This window comes from Aotus nancymaae, unplaced genomic scaffold (genome assembly GCF_030222135.1).
Source record: "Aotus nancymaae isolate 86718 unplaced genomic scaffold, 86718_ANA_hifiasm-v0.15.2.pri h1tg000059l, whole genome shotgun sequence".
Taxonomy (NCBI): domain Eukaryota; kingdom Metazoa; phylum Chordata; class Mammalia; order Primates; family Aotidae; genus Aotus; species Aotus nancymaae.
In genome coordinates, this window is record NW_026988473.1 from 41,466,705 (window position 1) to 41,493,511 (window position 26,807).

General features: G+C 49.1%; 1 protein-coding gene across 1 annotated transcript in view; it reads left to right on the top strand.

Moving 5' to 3' along the window:
• The first annotated feature begins 245 nt into the window (after window positions 1–245).
• The window catches only part of PTPN5 (protein tyrosine phosphatase non-receptor type 5), a 62,926-nt gene continuing 36,364 nt past the window's right edge, over window positions 246–26,807 (top strand). Inside the window, 3 exon segments of the mRNA XM_012456516.2 lie at window positions 246–325; window positions 19,611–19,698; window positions 25,378–25,454. Coding sequence (XP_012311939.2) covers window positions 19,679–19,698; window positions 25,378–25,454 — 97 coding nt within the window. The 5' untranslated portion in view covers window positions 246–325; window positions 19,611–19,678.

The following is a 26,807-nucleotide window of genomic DNA, read 5'->3' on the forward strand; positions in this document are numbered from 1 at the left end:
CCCGCCCGGGGGCGGGGCGGAGCCGGGGCTGCGGGGTGCCAAATCCACCCGGCGGCTGCGCCGGCGACTCCGCAGCTGAAGCGCATTTGGTGAGGCGGTCGGGCAAGGGAGCGCGCACGGAGCGCGGGACGGAGCGCCGGGCGGACGGACCTAAGGACGGACGCCCCCGCACACGCAGACGCACTGAGCTCGGCGCGGCCCCCGTCGCACACACACTGGCACAGACACAGGCAGGGACACACGCAGACACACGCACACTCGCGCGCGCACATCCTCCCGCCAGCCTGCCCGCCCGCTCATCTGCGCTCGGAGCCCGCTCTGGCCGGTAAGTGCGGCGCCTCGGTCGGCGCCTTTGTGTGCGGAGCTGGAAGGTGGAGGGCGCGGGTCCCTCCTGAGGCGACCCCGCAGCTGACACCTTCTCCAGCCCTCCGGGCCGAGGAGCCGGCGCCCGCCCCCGCCACGCCCCCGTGGGGCTCCGGGCGCCCCCAGATTGGGGGAGGGGTCCACCAAACAGAGGAGGGGGCTCGGAGCTTGGTAACCGGGATGGAGCGGCAGCCACTCCCCACGAAGCCGGTGCGCGGTTCCGGGGAGGAATTGGAATAGTGGTTTGGGATCTGAGCCCCTGCGGCCGGCGGAGGCTGGTGCGCGGCTCTGGGCTGCATCGCCTCTCCAGAGCCTGAAGCCCCTGAGGGAGGTTGGACATCGCCGGTAGCCTGCTGATCTCTAAACCGCGGCTCCCAGCCTTCCCATCGCTTTGCCTCCACCGACCCTTTAGCTTTAGCCTCCCGCGTCCCACCCTCCCCCGGAATAAAAGCTTAGCGCGCTCCCTTCCCCCAGCATGCCGCTTGTTTCTGGATGAGGCACAGGCTCCTGCAAAACCAGAGATTGCCCGGGTCAGAGCCTTGGGAGGGCTTGCCTTATCAAGGATCACAGGGCTTAGAAGGTCAGGGCGAGATGAATCTTGGGAACTTATTCAAACCCTTCATTTTACAGATAGGGAAACTGAGGCCCAGTAAGGTGGCTTTACCAAGGTCACCTGAGAGTTAGTGTGGTGAAGCTTGCATTAGAATTTAGGGTCCCTGGGTTTCATATTCATGGCCCCCTCCTACACAACTAGATCCTACCCCCATTGAAGCCCCAGAACCCCAGAATTCACCTGAGTGTACCACGAAAGTCTAATTCCAGACCTGCCCCACTTGGAGAGGCAGGTGCCATTCATTTGCTACCATCCCTACTGTGCCACAAAAAAAAAAAAAGGGAGAGGGGAGGAGGATTGAATTTGCTTCATTCAATCTCAAAGGAGAGCTCTCATGTCTCTTATGCAAACACTCAAACACTCCGGATTTGGGATTCCTTTTGGGGGAATGAAGAAGCCCTGGACCTGAGATCACATTCCCAGGTGTTAGTCCTGATCCACCCAGGACACACTGAGCCTGAGTATCCTCAGTTAGACTAGGTGATGTGGCATCCCAGGATTTGTCCTCTTCTCTACTATGTCCTGACTGCATGCCCTCCCAGTCACCCTTCCCTCCCCTTTAAGAGCCCAGGTCTTCTACTTCAACCAGGCCCCTTTCATCATCTCTTTGCGGAGGTCCCCACCTCTTTCTCCTTGGGGCTTGTTAAGGGCAGTCTCTTGGTGCTGCTGACAAAGCTTCTGGGGAAGCTTGAGTTACAGTCACCCCAGGTTCGGGTGGTTTCTCAGCACAAGGCTCCCTCAAGGGCAGCCGGCTGTCCCCAGAGCTGAGCCTGATGCTGAGAGGGTGCCCCGAGAGGTGTGTTGAAGGAGTACAAGCATAGATGGATGGTGAAGGGATGGAGTCAAGTCACCTTGGAGGAGACTCGGGATAGAATAGTTGGCAAGGAGGGCAGTGTTCAGTCTCTAGGGACCTGATGTTCTGGTCTCAAGAACTTCCTTTTTAAAATTATTTTATTTCCATTGGGCTTTTGGGGAACAGGTGGTATTCGGTTACATGAGAAGTTCTTTAGTGGTGATTTGTGAGAATTTGGTGCACCCATCACCCAAGCAGTATACACTGAACCCAATTTGTAGTCTTTTATCCCTCACCCCTCCCTCCTTTTCCCCAGTCCCCAAAGTCCATTGTGTCGTTCTTATGCCTTTGCATCCTCATAGCTTAGCTCCCACTAATGAGTGAGAACATACGATGTTTGGTTTTCAATTCCTGAGTTACTTCACTTAGAATCATAGTCTCCAATTCCATCCAGAACTTCCTTTTTGAGTGGGGTGAGCAGATAATCATGGAGCTGAGCCAGGGTGGCCAATTAGCGGAACTTCAGGGGCTGCTACTGACAATGTAGTCCATATAGATGGCGTTGTGCTCCAAGAAGCACTGTTTACACAGACTTCATAATGAATGGTGGCCCTGGGGTTTTGCCATGTAGAAGTTTCTACCTTGAGAGTGAAGAGATCTGGATTCCAGGCCCAGTGTCTTCCTTACTGGCTGTACAATGTTGGTATATAACCCTCTGGGGTCTCAATTTCTCCATCCAAAAAATAACATCGTTGCATTGATGATGTTATGAACTATGTGGCAGTGGGGCGGGGGGACCGCTTATTTATATAACTGCTATGGGCTTCTTTTGCTCTGTGAAGGAATAATTTCTGACTCAAGGATAATGTATGTAGAGTACTTAGTACAGTGCCTGGCATGTAGAAAATGCTCAGGAATTGGTAGCTAGTAATTCCACTAGGACCCAGCTTTGTGGATGTACCTATACTTTTTCCTTTCTTCACATCATCCAAGCACATGGGATTCTTAAGGCCTCAAAGTACTCCCCCCTCAAAAAAATCCTTTCCTCACTGACCTATTCCTGGACTTAGGGCTCAACCAGCATAAAACATCCATGAAAACTCCCTGGGAGGAGCAACTGTTTATTCAAAGTATTATATGTTAGCATGATAGAATTTCATAATTAATTTGTATATAGTGTCAAAAGCTTTTCCTATACTCTGTCACTTACTCCTCGTAACACATCCATGACATCAACAGTGTTATCCCCATTTTACAGATAGAGAAATTAAGACTTGGATTTTCACTTATCTAAGGGTGCATACCGTGAAAGTCTCAGATCCAGAGAGCTAGGCCTCCGGCTCAGATGATCTGACTCCAGATTCTGAACTCTTTCTTCTGTGTCATATTGTCTGTTCTTTCCCAAGACTTGCCCTAAAAAAGAGGCAGGTAACCCCTTAAAAACAGTTGAGAAGAAAGAGGAATTTTCTTCTCCTCACAGGTCAGGAATAGCTTCTTGGGGAAGCCAAGTAGCATTCAAACTGGGTCTGAATGATTTGTACTTAGAAGAAAGGAAGAAAACTATTTCAAGGAGTGGAAACAGCATAAGCAGAGGATGGACAGGTAAGGGAGACTTCTAGGATATATACAGAAACTGCAAAGCAGTTTATTCCCACTGGAGCAAAAAGAACAAAAGAAGAGTCTTGAGAAAGAAGGTTGGGTAAGGGGATGGAGGTGATGGAGAGGTCACTGACTGCCATGCTAAGGGGTTGGCAGTTTTTAGTTTTTGAGTGAGGGAGAAACATGATCAAACCTTAACATGTGAAACTCACTCAGGCTACCCCATGGAGAACAGATTGGATGAGGAGAGCCTGCTGGCCGGAAGCCCGGCTAGGAAATGATGACAATGGTTTAGGTGAGATACAGAGAGTATGGACTGGGGGTGGTTGTAAGAATGGTTCAAAAAAGGAGTTGATGCGAGAGGCCACAGTGTCACTAAAATTGGTAACTGATTGGATGTAGGCACTAGCAGGAGGGAAGAATAAGTGATGGCAGGGCTTTGAGACCAAATGGCCAAAGATGCCATTCACAGACAGAGCCCATCAGGAGGAGGAGTGGGAGGCTTAGGAGTAGGGGCTGTGAATCTACCAGGGACTATCATGATTCCTCCTGAAAAGCTGGTTCATCAAGCACCCTAAACTATCAAGAACCGGTTCATCTAGTCATTTATTCTCTAAATACTTATAAACATCTGTTACATGCCAGGTTGCTCTAGCCCCTAGGGATACATTGCTAAAAAGACAAACTTCCAGCCCAGGCTCTACCAGGGGAGACAGAAAATAAAACATAAGCAAAGATAAAATTGTTCAGGTGCTGAGCAGTGAGTGCTTTGGAGAAAAATAAAGTAGGATGAGGGATGACTGGGAGGAAGAGTAGAGGAAGAGACTTGCCTTAAAATAGAATTGTCTTTTAGGAAGTGATATTTGAACAAAGACCTGAATGAAGAGACCTGGGGAATAGCATTCTAAAAAGAGGAGACCACAGGTGCAAAGGCCCTGGGGTAACCATAGCTTGGTGTCTTCAAGGAACCTGAAGTGTAGCTGTAACAGATAGACAAAAGGGGAAAGTAATAAGGGAAAAGGTGAGAGAGTGGGCAGAGCCAATCTTGTAAGAGCCTATAGACCTCAGGAAGTTGCATGACGTTAATGAATCTAAGAGAATACATGTCCTGTTCACCTTATATTCTTTGTGCCTAGCAAACCAAGCCTGTCCCTCCACAGTAAATAGTTGTTGAATGAATGAATGAATGTTGGAAATGACCATTTATGTATGAGACTGCATGTCTTGGACTTATATGAACCAATAAATAAAGATGTTATGCCATAGTAACGGTATAGTACGCTGTACTGTGATGAAAATAATAAAGCTCAGATAACTTGAATCCTGTATTGTCACTCAAGTATGAAAATTTAAGTAAAATCTGCATATTTTATTCAATACAGCTTGATATTGTAAACATTGCTGTTGACTAAGACTAAATAGTAAAACATACCTGAAAGAACTGTAAAACAATGAAAAAGATAATGTTTTTGATCTTCCTTCATCCTCCTCCCAGCACAAATACACATCCTTCTGGCTTCATTTCAAATTTTCTCTTGCACTCTCAACCGTTTCCTTCGTAGAGGTTTTAAAGAAACTTTTCTCTAACACAAAGACCCGTATTTGCAGGACAAGATGTTATCATCTCCAGTAAATTGACAGATTCCCAAAAAGAGAAGGCAGTGGGGAGGGAGAAATTATTTATAGACATATAAATGCTTCAGGCACCTAATTAATTGTTAAATGGATCTACAAGTAAAGATGGGAAAACTGGCTAGGCCACGTGAAGGGCTAGGTGACATGCAGGCTCAGGCTTAGAATCACAGGCTCTCCGGACCCCCTGGTCCAGATTCCATCTGAAGCCACAGGTCTGTCACCTGTCACCTCTAGAAGGTAAAAACTCGGGTCATCTCAAGGGAAAAAAAAAAACAAAAAACTATAAACTCTTTTTGCTTTTAAGCAGTGTTATCACCAAAAGACTCTTCCTTATCTTAGGGAATTATGGAAAATAAGATTTCTTTAACATCTCTATCTTTTCCACATCTGGTTAGATGTGAAACGAGCATCGTGGCCACCAGTGTCTGGTAAAACTTAGAAGTTTCCAAACTCTTAGACAGAGAAAAGCTTTTCCCTTTTCCCATTGTGCTGCAGCACATGGAACAGAAGCCTGTCTCCTTCCTGGGTCCCCGTTGAAGCAAGTGACTCAAGTTTCTATACCTGGGGTGTAGCATGTTGGATGGGGAGGGGATCCCCTTACACCAGATGCAGGAGATCCACTGTTTGCAGATTTGTAAGGAGGCAAGCATCTTGGGAATTCCTAACTTTGGGGTAATGTAAGGGATAGACTGTTCACAGTCAGATTTCCTGGTTAGTCACATAGCAAAATAAAGACCCTAAATTGCCCTCCTTTTTTGTGGTGAGGTGGTTGGTTGCAGTCATTAGACACATCAAGTCCCCATGTGTCTTTCTGAAGAGTCAACATGAAACACCCCCTTGCCTCCCATTCTTCTGGAAGCCATCTGGGAGGGATTTATGGGCCTCAGTGGTGGCAGCATATGGGCATCTGGAGTCAATGTTGAAGATTCTCGCAAAACTAACAATGTGTATATTTCATCATCTGCCTAAAGGTGTTGTCTGGCATAAATAATAAATTACAGTTGTGAAAATAGCCATATTCCATGCTAGAGAACAAATGTAAGATGAACGATCATTTTATATGCCCCATCCTATGTTTTCTGTAGATCTCTATTTTATAATAGTTGAAATTAGTCCACATACGGTTTTATAGCCTGCATTTTTCACTTAACGTTTTGTCATGACTTCTCTGTTCATACTTGATTGTCTTCTTATCCTCAATGGCTTGCCCCTACTGTATTTAACTGTCTTTATTGTTGCACGTAGTCAGTAATGAGCATCTCCAGACACATAGCTTTTCCATCTCAGAGTCTCAAGGCATCCATTTGAAGCACCCTCAAGAGATAGGATGGGATCGAGGTGGTTAAAGAGGGGTGCAGGGAACAAAACATGTCTTGGTCCTGGGGTCTGGAGTAGAAAAAGAACAGGGAGCTTGGCGCAGTGGCTCACACCTGTAATCTGAGCACTTTGGGAGGCTGAGGCGAGGGGATCACAGGAGTTCAAGACCAGCCTGGCCAACACGGTGAAACCCTGTCTCTAGTAAAAATATAAAAATTAGCCAGGCATGGTAGCGCACACCTGTAGTCCCACCTACTCAAGAAGCTGAGGCACAAGAATTGCTTGAACCTGGGAGGTGGAGGTTGCAGTGAGCCAAGATCATGCTGCTGCACTCCAGCCTGGACAACAGAGCAAGACCCTGTCTCAAAAAAAAAGAAAAAGAACTGGGAACCCCAGAGCTGGAACCAAGCAGGGGATGGAGAGGAAGATAGATCATGAGCCAGGGGGTCAAAGTCAAAGTCACAGAGCACTAGGGGTGGCAGAGGGGCGTGCAGCTCTGTCTGATTTCAGGGGGAAGTCTGTCCTCCAGTGTTCTGTTTGTTTGGCATGGGAGGCTTTTATTAAATTGTGGTAAAATACACATAACACAAAATTTACTATTTTAACCAACTTTAAGAGTATAATTTTGTAGCATTAAGTATATTCACAGTGTTACACAACCATCACCACTGTCCATCTCCAGAACTTTTGCATCTTCCCAAGCTGGATCACTATGCTCATTAAATACTAATTCCTCATTCCCATCTCCCCCAGCCCCTAGTGATCTCTGTTCTGCTTTCTGTCTCCATGAATTCACCTAGTCCAGGTGCCTCATGTAAGTGGTGTCAGGTTTGTCTTTTTTGTGTGTCGCTTCTTTACTTAGCCTGATGTTTTCAAGGGTCACCTATGTTGTATCATATATAAGAATCTCATTTCTTTTCAAAGCTGAATATATTCCATTGTATGGGTATCTCGCATTGTTTATCCATTTATCTGTTTCCGCCTTTTGGCTATTGTGAATAATATGGCTATGAACACTTGTGTGCAAGGATCTGTTTGAACCCCCACTTTCAACTCTGGGGTGTATACCTAGCAATGGAATTGCTGGATCATATGATCATTCTGTGTTTAACTTTCTGAGAGGTGCAGGGTGCATTTTTTTAAAAGGATTTTTGTGTGCCCAGTATGATGAAGACCACTGAGTGAAGTCTTAGGAGTAGGGAGTCCAGGAAGAAGCTGTTAATTTAAAAACTGAGTGTTGTTTGGGTTCTGGATAGCCCTGGAGGTAACAGAAGAGGGAAGAGGGAACAGAATACAAATGAGTCCGACTCCATTTCTGAGGAATTGTTGTGATTTAGAGGCATTGTGGGTGGAAAAAGAAAGCTCTCAGGAGAGATCTTAGTGGGTGGAATTCATTCAAGCATGCAAGTATTTACTGTACTGAGCATTGTGGTGGACGTAAGACCCTCAGCAATCAACCTGACCACAGGGACCCTGCCCACAAGGAGCTTAACATCTAGTGGAGGTGCTAGAGGAGTCACCTGGCAACAGTGGTCTGTACTGATGCATTCTAGGCTCATCATAAGCGCTCGCTCTTACTGAGTGCTTACTACATTATCTCAATCTTGGTTAACAGTTCAGTGAAGAGGTTTTCTATTTATCCTCAATTTGCAGGTGAGGAAACAGAGAGCTTGAGTAACTCCGTTTCAGGTACACACAACAAGTAAGTGTCAGAGCCAGAATTCAAACCTAGGCAGTAACTGTGTTCTGTAGGGCTGTGGGAACACAGGAGAGACACCTGCCAGGGGTGGAGGTCAGAGAAGGCTTTCTGAAGGGAGGGGTCAGGTGAGTATTTTCATGCAAGTCCTCTGTGTTCTTCTTTAGCCTGTGATGTAAGACAGTGCTTTTCTGTAGTAGCCGCAGTAGCGTTCAGCCTTGCTTCCAGTGACTCCAGACTCTCAGGGAGCCCCCTCTCATTGAGACTCCACTTCAGAAGAAGATGATCACTTTTATCATCCTTGATGCTTATTGTGAGGCAGGGAGGCTGGGGGTGAGGCATTGCCTTTTCCCACTGCCATCTGCTGCCTCTGATACTTCCCTAGCTGGTCAGCATCTGAGGTGCCTCAGAGGGACCTCCTGGAACCCCTCCGGGGCAGCATCAGGCCAGTGAGCTAGAGTTAAGCAAATACGAGGCCTAGGAGTGGCAGCGAAGATCCTATGTCCACCTTCTGGGCCACATCACTGTCCCAGATACTCCCACCACCACCAAAGCCCTGTCTTACCAAAATACAGATGTAGCCAGGTCTCTCCGGTGTTTCTATCCTTCTGCGGCTCCCCATGGCTTGCAGCAGTATTTCTCAACGGGGACCTACCAGCCTTTGGGTGGGAGAGTTCTTTGCTGTGAAAGCATCCCTGGCCCCGTCTCCTGTGTGTTTGCCTGTAGCACCCTTCAGTCATTATAACAACCAAAAATGCTCACACACGTTCTTGAGGTTTATTTTACAAGCAGTCAAATGTACAGATCATAAGTGTTCAGTGCATTTTGACAACTGCATGAGCGCATATAACTATCACAAAAATCAAGACTCAGAAGATTTCCATTACCCCCGGAAGTTCAGCAATAACAATTGTTCCCATTTCTATCACTGTAGTTGGGTTTTGTATGTTGCTAATCATCATATAAGTGGAATCATACAGTATGTGCTCTTTTGTGTCATGAAATAGTTTTTGAGAAGCCAGATGCAGTGGCTTACACCTGTAACCCCAGCATTTTGGGAGGCCGAGGTGGGCAGATCACCTGAGGTCAGGAGTTTGAGACCAGCCTGGCCAACATGGCGAAACCCCATCTCTACTAAACATAAAAAAATTAGCTGGGTGTGGTGGTTCATGCCTACAGTCCCAACTGCTCAGGAGGCTGAGGCAGGAGAATTGCTGGAACCTGGGAGGCGGAGGTTGCAGTGAGCTGAGATCATGCCGCTGCAGTCCAACATGGGTAACAGAGCGAGACTCCATCTCCAAAAAAAAAAAGAAATAGTTTTGAGATCCATCCATGTTGTCAGGTTTTCCCTGCTAACCCCGACACACACAGATTAAATGCCAACTAGAATGGCAATACCTGCCTCTGTCACCCTGAGAAAAAATGGCCTGTGAGTCAAAGTTAGTGTGTCTTAGGCTGATGCATGAAGCCCTCTGCCGTGTGACAAGAGTCCCTCTTCTGTCCACTCTGTGGCCACACTGAAGTGCCTCCTCTGCCTGGTGTACCTTGTGCTTTCGCCTCTCTGGGCCTTTGCCCTGCAGTGCTCGCTGCCTGGAATGCCCTCTCCTATCTGGTGAACTCCTGCTTGACCTTCAGCTCTCTTCTGTGCAGCTTCCCAGACTCCATCTTTGTGCCCTCCTGAGTACTCCCATAAGACAGCCTCAGTGGCCCTTAATGCATTTCTCACTCTATTCGCTAGGCTGAAAGCTGGGTGGAGGGCAGGGACTGGCTCTAAGTTATCTGCGTGTCCCCCAAGGCTGAGTACAGAGTCTGATATTAAAGAAATTGATATAAGATTATAGAAAGATTATCTCAGAGACAAACCGGGTTGAAAATGCAAAATGTATTCTGAACTGCCCTCTGGAGCTAATAAAAGAAAGGTGGGGCCGGTCGCAGTGGTTCACACCTGTAATCCCAGCACCAGGTTGAGGCGGGCAGATCACTTGAGGTCAGGAGTTCAAGGCCACCCTGGCTAATATAGTGAAACCCAGTCTGTACTAAAAACACAAAAATTAGCTGAGCGTGGTGGCAGGCACCTGTAGTCCCAGCTACTTGGGAGGCTGAGGCAGGAGAATCACTTGAACCTGGGAGGCGGAGGTTGCAGTGAGCTGAGATCGTGCCATTGCACTCCAGCCAGGGCAACAGAGGGAGACTCCTTCTCAAAAAACAAAGGTGGTCAAAAAAGACAGTCTAATCTCTGGCTACAGATGATAAATGTAAACTGAAACTTCCTGCCCGTAAGGCAGAGACCTCCATCCCCTCCTCAGAGGACTTAGTATCATGGGAAGTGACATGGATGAGTACAGAGTAGCGCAGCTCAGGGAGTCAAGGGAAGGGGAGTCAATCATGGAAGGCTGCCTAGAGGAGGTGAGTTCCAAAGGTTTTCAAAGAGTTGTTAGTGTCGAGCCTAGGAGTTGCGTAATCAGAGTGTGAGAGCCCTAAAGCATGATTCAAGGCCACCTGGATCATGGGCCTGATCTGTCCTCTCATGACCCTGGTACTGAGTCTCATGCAGTTGCCCTTCCCTCCTCCTTCACTCCTTTCCACTCATGCTTCTTTTTCTCCCACTTGGTCTTTCCTTCCCATCTTCCTTCCTAATCTAAGTGTAAAGGAAAGAGCTCGGTGTGCATTCCCCTGCCTTCCATCTTTTCTCCTCTGCACTGGGCTTTCTGTCGTGGGGGATAAAGGCGTTCTATCCCTTGCCCTTCTCAGCCTGGGAAGCTTACAGAAGCCAAAGTTATGGACAAGAGAGGCAAGGAGCAGCCCAGGACAGGGTGTGGCTCATTACCAGTTTCCAAGTCACAAAAAATGCTGGGGGAAGGATTCAGCCAGAGGAGAGCTCAACACACCCTAGACTGACTCGGGAGGTTTCCCGGAGGAGGCCTGGGCTGAGGTGGGCCTTGGAAGGGCAGGAAACCACAGCACAACGAGGAGGAGCAGGGAGGCCTTTCCTGGCCAGGCCTGAACACAGAAAGGTTAAATCAGTCTGGGGACAGGGGGCCTGGTGAGAAGCTGGAGCCCACAGCAGAATGTGGCAGGAGCTAGGGGCCCCTCTAGGAGCTGAGAGACTAAGGCAGAGAAGCAGGAGGGAGCAAGGCTGGGGCAGGCGGATGTCGTGGCAGAGGAGGAGTTGGGAAACCCTGTGAAGTGGAGTTTCCAGTTCTTTTACCCACCCTTTCCTAGGGCTCTGGGTCTGCCTGGGGACCTGGAAACAGCCTGGAGCTCTCCAGAGGGCAGAGGAGATTCTCCTGGCAAGGCCCCTCTCATCCTCCAGCTGCTGTTGCCTGCATTGTTCTCATTAGCTCCAGGAACACCTGACAGAGCCTGAGGAAATAGGAAGCAGACCCTTGTAGCCAATGACACTGCCTGGTACAAAGAGCAGGAGTGTCTCCCGTGGGAGGTTGGCTTGGAGCGAGACAGGAAGTGAAGCTTTGAGCCAGGTCAGCAGGAATATGGAGGAGGAGGCCTGCCCCAGGACTGCCTGCCCCAGGAGTGCCTGCCCCAGGAGTGCTCTCTATGTACGGTCCTCACTTCCCAGGCTTCATCACAACCCTGCAGCTCTCATCGCTGCCACGTTAAATGGGAGGAAATTGAGGCTCAGAAAGGTTAGGACACCAGCCCAAGGCCCCATGGGGAAAAAGTGGCAGAGCACAGCATTTCAGCCAGGTCTCTCTGCCTCTGAATTCATCCTTTCTCCGGAGCCCCACAGTTCCCTTACAATGTGTGATGTCAGAGTGGTCCATCTGTCATGCTTTGAGGAATTCAGCCCGTGACTGAGGACCACTGTTGACAGCCTGCCCTGGGCCCAGGTTTCCAGCTGTCCACTGGCACAGGGCAGGAAGAGGATCAGCCATCCTCGGCCCAGGACCAGGCCCCGTCCTGTGTTCTCCATTGTCCACCTCAGCAGGACCAGGGAGACCACGTACCTGCTCTCGTGTCAGTCCCTCACCTCTCTTAAGTGCCCGTAGCTCCTGCAGAGTGAGCTCATGATGTCTTCACCGGGTTGTCTCAAAGGGCTAATGAAGTAAGGTACTGAGAAGCATGTGGCACACAGTAGGTATGCAGCTGCTATTTATTAAATTTGAATTCAAGAGGTCAGGCTCCTTTTAACCTCGACTCCTGGTCCCAGCTGGATATTTTTTCCTAGCTCCCACTCTATTTTTTTTCCTGGCAAAAGAACCTCAAATCCAGCTAATGTTTCCAAACCCAGCCTCTCTGTATCTTCCCCTCCTGACCCTGCTTCTGACTCAGTTTGTCTGACTCTTCCACCAAACCCAAAGATGCTGAGATCTTCCCAGGTTGCGATGACCTGAGCCAGGCCTGAGCACAGAAGGGTTAAATCGGGCTCGGGGGCAGGGGCCCTAATGAGAAGCTGGAGCCCACAGCAGGGTGTGGCAGGAGCTAGGGGCCCCTCTTGTTGCAGGTGGGAGCAGACTGAGCTTTGAACTTTAGCTCTTCCCTCAGTGAGTACATCCAGGCCTGTGAGAAGGAGCCTTGTAAGCAATGAGGAGCAGAGCGGATGCCAGAAGGGATCATCATGGACCATCGGAGCAGGGCACAGCTACACTGGCAGCCCAGGCCCAGGCGGCATCAGGGAAGTCTAAGGATGAAACCAGAGGCATGAAATAATGTGTGATTGGGGTGAGTGTGTAACCACACAGGCTAGGCCAGAATTCTAGTTCCAAGGATTCTATTAGACCATTCTTGCATTGCTGTAAAGAAATGCAGCAATTTCTTTATAGCAATGCAGGAGACTGAGTAATTTTTGAAGAAAAGAGGTTTAATTGGCTCGTGGCCAGGCTGTACAGGAAGCATGACACTGGCTTCTACTTGGATTCTAGGGGGGCCTCAGGAAGCTGACAATCAGGTAGAAGGCAAAGAGGACGCAGGCACATCACACAGCGAAAGCAGGAACAAGAGAGTGAGTTGGGGGAGGTGCCACACACTTTTAAACGACCAGATGTTGTCAGAACTCACTATCATCAGGACAGCACAAGCCATGCCGGATCGACCTCCGTGACCCACCAGGCCCCACCTCCAACACTGGGGATTACAGTTCACCATGAGATCTGGGTGGGGACAGACAGCCAAGCTATATCACAGAGGGAAGTGGGAGAGCTGCAAGAGTGGACAAGGCCTAATCCTAGAGGGCAGAGACTCTGCCTACCAGGGCAGAAGGCCAGTTGCTGGGTTTGGGTCAGTGTCCAAGCCAGGTAAGCAACAGTGAGATTGAGTTAAAACTCTAAACAGTAATACTGGCTAACACAGAGCATGCAGTGTGCCATGTGCTTGTCCGAGAGCTCTAGGTTTACTCCTCACAACTGCATTCTGAGTTAGGTCCTCCTGGTGGTCTATTTTAAAGATGAGGAAACTGAGGCAGATTGAGCAAACCTCCGGACCTCTGCTAAGGCTGGCCGCATGACTCTTCACATTCGTAACTTGAAATCAGCCATGGTGGGAGCATTTATACCATGAACATTGGCAGAGGGCACAAATCAGGGCTTTGCTTTTCTCTTATCTTTCGTTTGCTTGCTTGTTTGATTTAAGAGACAGGGTCTAGCACTGTCACCTAGGCTGGAATGCAGTGGTGCAATCATAGCTCACTGCAACCTTGAAGTCCTGGGCTCAAGTGATCCTCCTGCCACAGCCCGCTGAGTAGCTGGGACTATAGGTGTGTACCCCCTTGCTCAGCTCACACTTTATTTTTTTGGTGAGATGGGATCCCACTATGTTGCCCAGACGTCTTGAGCTCATGGCCTCAAGCGATCCTCTTGCTTCAAACTCCTAAAGTGCTGGAATTACAGGTGTGAGCCACCATACCTGGCCTACATTATTCTTTTTTAATTCCTGCATAATATTCTGAATAGTTTATTTCATCTTGCTCCCAGTGATACAGCAGTAAAGAGACAGTCAAGAACCACTTTACCAGCACACCACAAGATTCATCCCAGAGCCTTCGTGAGCCTCATCCATGGGAGAAGAAATGCTATATTAACTGGGAAACAGGCAAAGCCTGAAACGCAAGAGGATGACAATTAACATTTTTAGGAGCTTCCTGGGCCTGTTCTACACATTTTCCATGCATCTCATGTAAAGATTTTGTGTGAAGATCAACATTTATTCAGTCTCCATCATAACCCTCTGAAGTGTAGACACACTTATCCCTGCTTCGTAGATGAAGAAACTGAGGCACAGAGAAGTCAAAGTCTTGCCCAAGATCAGGCTGCCAGTGGGGGAGCCTTGATTCATACTCGGGCAGTCCAGAGCCAAAGCCTATGTGTTTACTACTTTTATGGTGGTGTTTGTTTGTTTTCGCTCAGGCTGGAGTGCAGTGGCACGACGTCAGCTCACAGCAATTTCCACTTCCTGGGTTCAAGTGATTCTCCTACCTCAGCCTCCCAAGTAGCTAGGATTACAGTCACCTGCCACCACGCCCAGCTAATTTTGTGTTTTTAGTGGAGATGAGGTTTCACCATGTTGGCCAGGCTGGTCTCAAACTTCTGACCTCAAGTGATCTGTCCACCTCATTCTCCCAAAGTGCTGCCCACCTCGGCCTCCCAGGCATGAGCCACCATGACTGGCCTTTTATGGTGTTTTTCATGAGCCATTTGTAAATGCTCAAACTCTACCCCACTTTTTTTTTAAAACATTTGCCTGGTTCTAGATACAGTACTAGACATGGGAAACAGAAAATTCCCATATCAGAGGCTGTAAACCTAGTGATAAATAAAGCCTGGATTGAGATAAACTGAGTTTGAAGCCTGGTTCTGCCACATACCAACTGTATGACCTTGAGCAGGTGACTTAGTCTCTCCTAGTCCCCCACGTGTAGGTAGAGGATGACTATTTACCTCCTAGGGTTATAGTGAGAAGTGAATGATGTCATACATGTGCTGTGCTTGGCATGGGATCCAGCACACAATAAGTTTGCAATAAAAGGAAGCTGCGGTGATCATAGACTACAGGTTTATGTCTGGGTAGCTCCGTGTGAGGCAGGGAGACTGGCATCAACAGAAAACGACCGTATGGGGAGGTAGGAACAGAAGGCGGAGTACCCAGTTCTTCCTAAGGGAGTCGGAGATGGTTCTATTGAGGTGGTGATGTTTGAACAGAGTCTTAAAAGGCAAATAAGAGTTTTCCAAGCAGAGAAAGGAAAAGGGGCCTTTTCCAGTGGAGGGAAAAGTGCATCCCAAGGCATTATAGGTAGGAGCGAGCAACTAACTGAACGGAAATACCAGAACACACCCAGGAGAGGTGTGATCACGCCTTCTCGTTTGTGATTGCCTGTTTTCTCCCTGTAAATTAAACTGCATACCTAGGAGCAGGTGCAGGGAGAGGGAGCAGAATGGGGTGTTTTCAGAGTCTTGGAGAACAGAGGATCAGACCAGATGCCCTCTGAACTCCAAAATTCAGCCATTTGGTCATCTTTTGGGCTCCCAACCACTGCACCATTTATTATCAGGTAGGACCATCCACAGCATCAAATCACAGCTGAACCTGGACTCTGTCAATAATTGGCTCAGGCCAGATCCGCCCTCCATGCTTGAAGATTGTGCTCTGTGGACGAAGGCCTGTTTCCCTGATGCTGTGAGTGTCCTCTGCTGGTTCACTGCCACTCCACCCTCTGCCTCATTAAACCCTGACAGGCCTGGAATTGAAACCTGACCTCTAAGGAAAGACCCTTAGAGGTCATCTCATTCAGGCCCTTTGGTTTTCATTGGGGCTGCTGAGATTCAGATAAGGGAAATGACTGGTCACACAGTAGCCTGGGACTAGAGCCCAGGGCTGCTGGACCCTGGGCCAGTGAGCGTATGTGTCATGGCACTGATGGAACACAGCTGCCACCATCACAGGCTCCCCACCCAAGCCAGCCTCCCAAGGCCTGCTCCCTGGGTTGCCATTTCAAGTGGAGAAAGTTGAGGTCGTGGTCCAGCGCAGGACTTCCAGTCATTCTTCTAGGGAGAATGGCAACGAGCCCCTTCAGGGACCCAAGCAGGAACATGGACACAGGCACAGGGATCTCCCTCTTGTTCCTTCACTCATTTGCTTGGGCCACTTCACCCCCTGAGCCTTAGTTTTCTCATCTGTAAAAATGGAGATCATCACATGTTACTCACATAGATTTATGGTGAGGATTTCTTAACGTATAGAAAGCAACTGCTGTGATGTGCGGTCTCTTCCTGTTGTATTTGCAGAATATTGTTTTTGTCAAAAACTAAAAAGTGAAAGAGGGGTTAGGAATATGGACAGTGGGGGAAGCTCTGTGATGACTAGTTGTGTGGCCTTGAGCGGGTCACTTCACTTTTCTGAATATCCATTTCCTCCTCTAGAAAATGCAGGGAATGCTAGTCCGTGCCTCCAGGGGCCGCTGTGAGGATTGAATTTGCTAACACGTGCAAGGCACTTGGAGCAGTGCCTGGCCTGTGTGGTCCACGTGCTCTAGTGATAGCTGCCCATTCTGTTGTGAAGATGTCATTGTTACCCTCTTCATCCATCAGGGGCTATCTAAGATGTTCCTGGACAGGTGGCCCTAAGATTGCTTCTACCCTGTTTCCTGCCTCCTTCCTCACTCTGATCACTTCCCCCTGTTCCCTTCCATCCTCACCAACCTGACCACGAAATTTTAAAAGTGTAGATTTTAAAAGAAAGCCAGCATGGCCCTGAGAAGAGGCTGCGAGGGTCCACGGAGCCGGAGCTGAATCACTGTGAGTTCCTGACCCTCTACCCCAAAGACGTAGTTAGGACAGAATGTGTGGGCGTCAGCCATGAGCCCCTGGTCTCTCTCGATGCTGTCTGCGCAGCTAGCCCATGCTACTTTAGTCCCAGCAGGGTGGCCAAAGCCAGCAAAGAGTCTGTGAGTGTTTCTCCTGCTCCCGTCCCACCCAATCTAGGAATTTGGCAGGATGGGGCTCCTCAAATCTCCCTCTAGCGCTCTCCTCCTCAGAGTACAGGGGGAAACTGGTAAACTCAGTTCATACTGGACCTTTGGACCAGACCACAGACACCTGCAGTCCCAACAACGCCTTTCTGTTGTCAGCAAGGGAGGGCACATGGTCCTGGGATGCCTCTCTTGTCCAAAGGCTGCCCTAGACAACTTGGCAATGTTCAAAGCCCTTTGCCCTTTCCAGAAGCTAGGTTCCCAGCCCTTTCCTGGGAGTTTATACGCGGTCTACACCTGCTTCCCCACCACCACCCTCATTTCTCTTCCCTGCCATGCCTTTGTCGGTTGTTCGCATAGTTCCCCAGCACCTGCTGTTTATCAGTCACCGTGCTAGTCAACATTCACCTTTCTCTCATTCACTGGCAATCTTCACCGCAATCCTGTGTGGAAGGTATTGTCATCCGTGTTAGACACATGAGAAAAAGGTAAGGCTTGGAGTGATAAAGACACTTTTCCAGAGCCACACAGTTTGACTAGAGCAGAGTGAAAACCTGTCCTCAGGGAAGGCTTCCTAGAGCAATTCAAGATTAAACTGGAGCTTAAAGTCTGAGTTGGATTTTAAGGAGGGGTGCAAAGAGGTGATGGCCTTCCAAGCAGGAGAGACAGCCTAAGCCAAGGGGCAAAGGGAGGGCTATGCTTCATGGTCAAGGGGGTGATGAGGAGGCAGTTACGGTCTGAAATCAGAGTGACTGGAGCAGGTCCCCAGCAAGGGGGCAGTCCCCAGCTGCAGTCCCGGGTCAGGACGGCCCAACTCTTACCTAATCGTCATGCCCACCTTTTAGCTGGTCTCCTGCCTCCCAAGCCAAGAATCTATTCTTAGAGCTGGTTGATTTTTTAAATCCTTAATATCAGGTATGGAAGAAATGTCTCATTGTGTTTCTTAAATGAAATTAGCCCAGACTCAGAGCTTCTCAGCATCCCTACCTGATAGGAAATTCAATCCCAGTCATCACTGGAGGGACCCCAACCCACTGCTGTGACCACCACACCAGGGATGTTTCAAGGAAACCACACTGGTTATAGCTGAGACACCTTCTGTGTAGAAAGAAATTTAGTCTAAAAGGGGAGTGTGGAAAGGGGTGTGGCATGGGATGGACAATCTACTGAATCGCTCCCTTGTAATTTTTTCCCTTATTGTGCCTTCTGTGGGGAGGGTGCCATGTGGGGTGCAGCGGAAGCCCTGGAGGCTGAGATCCAGCCCTCTCTATGCACTCAGCACCACCCACGCAAACACCAGGCACCAGTCATAGAACTGATGGGCTCTGTCACCTTCCCAGGCCCCGAAGTCCTCTCCCCTTCCTACATCCCCACCTCCCTGACCAAGAGACACCTCTCCCCGCAGGTGCTCAAGCTTTTACAGAACAAAGACTGGAAGGATAGCTCCTCCAGGAACTTGGCCTTCGGTCCTGCAGCCAAGCTGCCTCTCCCAAGGGAGAGGTCTACCTTACCTCTCTGGAAAGAAAGGGAGGGATAAAGAAAAAAATTACAAGTGAGCAATTCAGTGGATTGTCCCATCCCCTTTCCATACTCCCTTTTTAGGCTAAATTTCTTTCTAGCCCTTGAATATGCCCTGCTTTGTGTCAATTCCAGGCCCATCCACATGCCCTCCTTCTACCTGGAGCACCCCACCCCCTCCTGTCTCATCCCACAGCCTCTCACCCCCACTCCTCTTTCACGTCTCATCAGAGACAGCCCTTCCTGGGAACCGAACCTCTCCTGAGTCCTCTGCCTCCTTAGGGGTCTGGCTGGCACTCCCAGGGCACCCTGCTCGCCTCCCCTCACACAGGTCACTTGCCTTTTCTTCTTACCTACATCCGCCATGAGATGTTTGTCATTCTTTGTATTCCCGGGTCCCACACGTAGCCTGAACATAGTAGGTGTTTAGCAAATGGGTTGAACAAATGAATGTTCCAGTCCCTGAATCAGACTCAAATGAAAAATGGACAACTGTCGCCCAAGCCCCTCAGCAGGCTGGGCCTACCCTGCAGTTTTCATCTTCGCTTCCCTGGGGTCTCTGCCATGCCCACGCCCCACTTCTCCCACTCAGAGAAGAGCAGGGATAGAAGGGAAGTCATTTGTCTGGGCACATCCCAAGCAGAGAACACTCAGACCCTGTGTTTAGGATCCAGAAAACTCCAAGTTTGCAGTCTGCTCAGACGCGAGGACAGATGGCTGGACAGTGGACAGCTGGGCAAGGAGGGTAGGCAGCTTGGCAGGACGGAAATAGCAGTGAACTAAGCATTGGGAGTCCTGGGCTCAGAGCCTATTCATTCCACGAGTTTGCTGCACGCATCAGTCTGGGTTCTTTGGTTGCCAGCAACAGAAGAGGACTCTGAGTAACTTGGGCAGAAAAGGTATTTATTAGAAGGCTTTGGGGTATGATACTAATAGCAGCTAACTGAGCTCTGGTTCTGGGCTGTCTGTGTGGCAAGGGGCAAGCAGGGCACCAGGGGAGGAGAAAGGTGACTCGCAAAAGGAAATCAGGAATTTAACTACCTGAAAACAATTGTTGACACACTGTGTGACCTGAGACTAGTCACTTAATCTCTCTTTGTCCCCGTTTTCCCATCTGGATGATCTGAAGCTGCCCTCTCTCCTCCATTTATATCTCCAGCTTGCTTTTTGCTGAGAAAGCTTCCTGCCCTGGAAGATGGCACCCTTCCCCTTCCAGACACCTTGGGAATGAATTATGAGGGAGCCAGGTGAGTGAGTGTTTATGTGGTTCCCCTGTACCCCGCCACTAAGGAGGCCAAGTCGTCTCCATCTGGATCCTCTGGGGCACATGAGGTGCTCAGCCTGATCATTCCTTTTCCATGAAGCCAGCATGTCCTCTGCCCCTGCCTGCTGAACGTGCTGATAAAAATCTGGATGGCATTATAGGCCTCTTCCTGGATATAGTTTGGCCATCTTTAACTAGGAGGCTCCTAGCTGGAGTCTGCCCTCCTAGAGCCGATAAAGCTACCTGGGACCCTGCCACTACCCTAGATGTGGCCTTTAACGTGTACATCAACAGGCTCAGGCCCTGTGCTAAACACCTGGGATGTAGAGGTGGTTGAGGGGGTGAGGATGCTCCAAAGTCAGAAGCTGGTGGGGGAGGCAGGTGCATAAACAGCTAACTATAGCAGCAGAACAAAGTAAGAGACAAAGGGATATATGAACCAGGTGTGTGGGGGAGCCCAGAAGTGGGAGGGCGCAGTTCTCCCTGAGAGATCAGGGAGTGCTCCGTGGAAGGCATACCACCTGAGCCGCACCTTGGAGAACAAGTAAGATTTGACAAAAGGGGAAAGGGTCTTCCAGGCTGAGGGAACAGCACAAACAAGGCTCAACGGGAGGAACCGACAGGTTTGATTCGGCAAATACAGATGTCGGGTGGGGTTGGAGCTTTACGAGGGTGGTGTGGGCGCCACATTAGCAGTGAGGGGTGTTTGCAGCATACCAGGAGCACAAAGCCCAGGAGAGAGGGCTGGGCTTGGCTCAGCCTACACCCAAGAATCAGGCTCAGGCTCTCTGACTGGCTCAGCAAACCTGCCAGCTCTTTCTCTGTATGAGTCCTGGGCAAAGCTGCGACTTCACGTTAGGAGACTCCAGGGTGTCTCCTAATAGCACCTCCCATCCCCCCTCCACCCCCTAGGCAGAGGGGAGGTGCCTCTGTTAGAACACTTCACCCAGCCTGCAGCCGCATCCGTTCTGTGTCTTCTGCACTGGCTGTGAGCTTCTGGAAGATGAGGTGGGTGGTCTAGGCTGGGTCTCCAGCACCCAGCACTGGTGGCATAGCTGCACGGCACATTACCTTCACACATACGAACAAGCAAAGGAAGGTGACGACATTCAAGTTACAATGGGCTTAGAGTCTAGGCACCTTATTCTCATAAGCGAGGCCTCAGACCCAGAGTGCAGAAAGGACTGCCCAAAACCACAAGTGTGATGGGAGGAGAGTGGAAACAGAACAGTTTGGTTCATAGGAGCACTATTCACAAATAGCCAAAAGGTGGAAACAGCCCAAATGTTCAACTGATGAACAGATAGATAAAATGTCATCCATCCTATAGTAGAATATTATTCAGCCATAAAAAGGAATGAAGTACTGATGCGTGCTTCGGACTTGGATGAACCTAGAAAACGTTATGCTAAGTGAAAGAAGCAAACACAAAAGGCTACATGTCTTATGATTCCATTTATACGAAATATCCAGAATAGGCAAAGCCATAGAGACAGAAAGCAGATACGCGGTTGCCAGGGGCTGGGGGGAGGAGGACAGGGAGTGACTCCTTAATGAGTACAGGATTTTCTTTTGGGGTGACAAAAATATTCTGGAAGCAGATCATTATGATGGTTGCACAACATTATGAATGTATTAAATGCCACTGAAGTGTACTCTTTAAAATGGTCAAAATGTTGAATTTTGTGCTATGGGAATTTTAGCACAGTAAAAAGAGTAGTTTCAGACCAGTTCAGACACTACCAGCTGAGTCTAAAGTCCATTCCTTAAACATAAGCTGCTGCTCCCCCACTTCCTGTTATAGGCGTCCCCAGCCAGGCCAGGTGTGAAAGAGCCAGCATCACTCTCAGTGCAGGGAAGCCACCTGGTCAAGTGGAAGAGGGCTTCCCCCGCCCCCGGGGAGGCAGGATTCCTTGCTTCTGGGTTGCTTCTTGCCCACATGCCTCTACTGAGGCCTAGCCCCCATCTGCTGCTCCATCCCACTGACCAGCCTACTTCAGATCGCACCAGATGTTCCCTACATCTTGAGCTTCCATGCCTTGCTCTATTTGCTCTACTCAAGAAATCCTTTTCCCTTGCAACACTTCATCCACCTAAAAACATATTTTAAAAACCAGCTCCTGTCTCCCCCTTGGAGAAGACTTCCTCTACCCTTTGCCCCTCCCCACAAATGAGCAGAGCCTTCCCAAAAGTGGTCACATGCGTACCTTAGTTAAAGCAGGTATCAGGGTACAGTCGTGTCTGCATGTCTGTCTCTCTGAGAAGACTGGGAGCCTGCAAGGAGGGGCCTGGATTATTCATCACTGTATTCGTAAGGCAGCTCTGGGCCTTGCTCACAGAAAGTGCACGCCTGTTGAATGAGACAATGACTTTGGGAAGCTGCTTTCACTCTGGGATGTCCTCCATCAGTGAAGCGGGGGCAGGCTGGGTGATTTCCAAGTCCCTTCATCCCTGGTGCTCTCTGGTTATAAAGGAAGCAGTGGTGGGGGCAGCCCAGCAAATGGCTGCTCTTGTCATAGGCCAGTCTTCTGTTCCTGTTGCCTGGCTGATAGAAGTGGGGAAGGAGAGAGAAGGAGCCTAAGCAATCCAATACAAGCAGCTATTTCTGCTCTTGGTAGGGAGGGAGGAAGGCAGCACCCAGAGACTGGGTTCTCCATCCAGCCTGAATGGCCATCTATTTTCTCTGGAAAGCTAATGAAACCCTCCTCTGGACAGTCTAGACATGCAGGTTTTGGCTGGGGTTGCCTGGAGTCCTTCGACCTCAGGGAAGAGCAGCAGGCTCTTGCTCCATTTTCCTTTGCAGTCAAGAGGTGCTACTCGTTCTGCTTTTCTGATTATGAAATTAGTCATTTTCTAGGAAGCTTATTTATAGAGTCCACTGCACACATGCAGCACTGAGCTATTCTGAACACAGCTTGGGGCCTGAGAGGCTTAAGGTGTGAAAGCAGGTGTGAGTCACACATTGGTCCCCTCCCAGACGTATCTGGATACTATGCCTTTCTGTACCCAGCCAGGGGTCTGCCCTCAGGGGCTGCCATCCGGCTGAGTGCTCTTTAGGGAAAGGAAAGAACAAGTTTAGGATTGGAAGGTTGGGGGTGGGTGCTCTCAGACACAGTCCCTGTGGCCACCACCAGCTCAATATGAAATGTGGGGCAAGTCGGAGCCCACCCTCTGCCTCAGTTTCTCCTCTGTAAAATGAGAGGCCTTCCAGATCTGTGATTCTCTGACTTCTGTGGACGATAGCTGTAGAGGAGAGCTCCAAGCTACTTAACAAAGACCCGCCCACAAAGCAGCTCAGATCATGGCTGTGTTTGAGGTTCCTAATGTTTTCTCAAGAACGTCAGGTCAACATTCACTTATTCCATACGTGTGTATTTATTGAACACCCTACTATGAACCAGGCACTGTGCAAGGCTTTGAAGATACGATGGTAAATAAAACAGAAATAGTGGACCCTGCCTTCATGAAACCTACAGTTTAATGATGGAGACAGATGTTGAATAATGGCATAAATTAAAATGACATTTCTAACTGTCAGGTACATACCATGAGCAAAAGGTACTAAGAAGTAGAGCTGGAGAACCTCTCTAGGTAGAGAGAAAAGCATGTGCAAGGCACGGTGAAGGAAAGAGCCTTCCCAGTGTGGCTGGAGTGCAGAGGTCAAGGGGTAAGGCTGGAGGGATCAACAGGGACCAGACCACCCAACATCTAGTGGACTATGCCAAAGGATTTTTAGCTTTGTTCTAAGTACAATAAGGATGCCATGAGAATATTTTTTCGAGAAATGTTATGTGATAAATGTTGAGTTTTGAGGAACTGATTCTAGCTCCTCTATTCAGAGAAGAGTTCATCATGCCACTTTCCATTGCCTGGGGCAGAGGGGACTTCCACATCCAGTTGTGCAGGTGCTAAACTGCACAGCCTATCTGTGCCATAAGCATTGGAACCATGTGGAGAATGTTTTGGAGGCCAGCCTGAGTGGATGCCAGCAACCAGTTAAAATATTGCCACAGCAATCTAGACAACAGATGACGGTAGCTGGGACCACGATGGGGAGGGAGAAAGGCGGGGGGACTCCAGAGACATTTAAAGAAAGCACTTAAAGTCAGACGTTTACGTCGAAGGTAGTGACCCCCTCTCTGCAGGAGTGCTGGGCTCTAGGACTTGTGATTCCCCGAGACCCTGGCAACTGGGTTGAGGAAAAAAAATGAAGTAATACAATGCTAGTTGAAAAAGAAGCTATCACAGAGAGAAGGGCCACCCTGAACCTGTCCTCTCTGCACTTAATTATTTAAAATCCGGAGTTGGGCCTGAAATAGGCCCCAGGGCCAGTCCAAGAAGCAGGATAGGAGGACAGGCAGGCAGAGAAGCAGCTGAGCCTCTGGACTTCCTGGAAGTATGCTAGCAAGGCTATGTCAACGGTTCTTTTGGTTGCCAGTTTCAGAAATCATATCCCATTGGCATAAACTAAAATGTGGGGATTTATTGGAAGGATCCTTGGCCATCTTATGGTCTTGATAGACATATTGTCCAATCAAGACTCAGTACAGATGCTAACAAAGCAGCTCTCAGGCCCTCAGCAGCAGGTGTTTGCAGGTCTTCTCTCCAGGGCACTGTGGCTACCATGATTCAGCACCAGCAAAATGCACCAGAATGCATTTTCAGTGTGCAAGGGAGAAGATTTGATTGACTCAGCCTGATTTGTGTGTCCAGACTTGGATCAGTCATCAGCTACTGCCAAGGGTCAGAGACATGAAGAATAGGCAAGGCCACTGGAGCCCACGCTGCATTGCAGGCCATTCCCAGGGTAGGGGAACCCCTGTGAGCCAAGTGGTTGCCCTTAAAATATGTCTACTCTCAAGATGCTTCATGGGGTCTAGCTGATCTCCAGCATCCCTTTTCCAGCTTACTGGGTAAAGGAGCAAAACCAGACACCCATACTGTCCTATAAGGTGCCCTGATAGGCTAGAAAGAGGGTTTTCTGATTTCAGAAAGGAAACATTTAGACTATGCAAAACATGTATATAACTACTTTTTCTAGCTATTTCTGGAGAAGAGTTCTGCATGCCACTTTCCACTGCCTGAAGTAGAGGGGATTTGCACATCTTGGAGAGCCGGACACAGGATTGTGGGTTACTCAGAGCCCTCTTCCTGTTCACCCATGGTTCACAGCCGCAGGAAATAGGACACACAGTGGCATAGCAGCAAGTGCATGAGCCTGGAATCCTAGGCCATAATTTCAAACTCTTCTCTATTCTGCTTAGCTGTGTGACTTTGGGCAAGTTACTTAACCTCTCTGAGCCTGTTTAATGATCCCTCATTCGTGGGCTCATGGTGAGGATTTAATGTGGTGAAGTTTGCAAAGTGTTTGCATATAGTAAATCTTCCTTCCATGGTAGAGATGATGATGGTGATGATGATGATGATGGTTGTGATGATACTGCTGCCACTGATTCCACAAGGAAGACACCTGCAAAATTCTGCTCCTGCCTCTGCAGCTTGACCCCTCAATATGCTGGCATTTTCCACAGGTCCCTTTGATGGGGTGGGGTTATTCAGAGGGATACAGAATACAGGAGAGGAAGGTTTCTTATCTTTGCTCAGGGTTTTTGTCTTGATCCTGGCTCACCAGCATCATCTCACCTTTTCCATCCTGCTGCAGGAGTGAGAGAGAGAACCAAGCTGCTGATGACTCCAAGGGAGGGGCCCTGGACATGTGCTGCAGTGAGAGGCTACCGGGTGAGTCTTCCCAGCACCCAGATCCTCCCAGAGCTCAGAGTGGAGAGAGAATACCCCAGCTGATGCTGGGGCTGGAGTAAAGCCTAGCTAGCTGTGAACCTGCATGAGAAGAACCATGCAGCTGCTCCATAGGTCTTTGTTTAAATGGGGGCTTGTTTTTCTAATCCCTGATGCATTCTGGCCTGTTATCATTTGGAGCTGCTCAAGGCTCACATGGAGGGAAGAGCAAGCAACTGAGGGTGTGCTAGGAAGTGAAGAGAAGGATGAAGAGCTGGGGAGTCCAGGGCTCCTAGGGATTGACCAGTGACCATTCATTGCTGGGCTGACTTCAAGAGGTAAGGGTAGGAAACAAAACCTGAAGGCAGCATGAGCCAAGGCTGGGGTGGCAGAGGTGGGAAACTACCTGACGTCCCTGTTGAGAAGCCCAGCTTGAGGGTGAAGCTGTGCTGCTCAAGTCCAGTTGACCACACTTGCAGGCCATTGCGGCTACCGTGGAGATTATTACCAAGGCGCTCTTGCCCACAGGGTGGCAGCTTGTCCCAGTTGTAACCCCATGACCCACGCCATGATAAACAGCCTCAGAAGGAAGAAAAAGTTGGGGGAGATATTTAATTTTTTTATAAAATTTTTATTGTGGGCCGGGCACGTGGCTCACACCTATAATCCCAGAACTTTGGGAGGCCAAGGCAGGCAGATCACAAGGTCAAGAGATAAGAGACTATCCTGGCCAACATGGTAAAACCCCCCTTACTAAAAATACAAAAATTAGTTTGGCGTGGTGGTGCGCACCTGTAGTCCCAGCTACTTGGGAAGCTGAGGCAGGAGAATCGCTTGAACCTGGGAGGCAGAGGTTGCAGTGAGCCAGGATCGTGCCTCTGCACTCCAGCCTGGCAACAGAGCAAGACTACATCACAAAAAAAAAAAAAAAAAATAGGCGGTATTTTATTCACACCACACTCAGTGTCCCAACTCCTGAGGAAGCCCTTTGGTGCAGTTCATACCTTAACCAGTAGGGGGTGCCATTGCTCAAAACACTTTGGTCAGCCTGCTGAGATGGTCTAAGACGGACACCATCTGTCTTGAAGAGAATTCTCTGAAAAGATGTGAGAATTCTCTGAAAAGATGTGAGAACCCTCCGAATATCTGAATGGCTGTCTTATGGAGAGGACAGCAGATCTATTCTGTGTATTTTAGGATGACGTAATCCCAACACATTGAAATTAAAGACATGCCTGTTGGCCCATAGAACTCTCTCTGACTCTAAAAGCAGTTCAGTCATAGATCTCGATAATTCCAGAGGAAGAAACGAGTGTTCCATCACAGGAGGCGTTCAAGTACTGGCTAGATAGACAT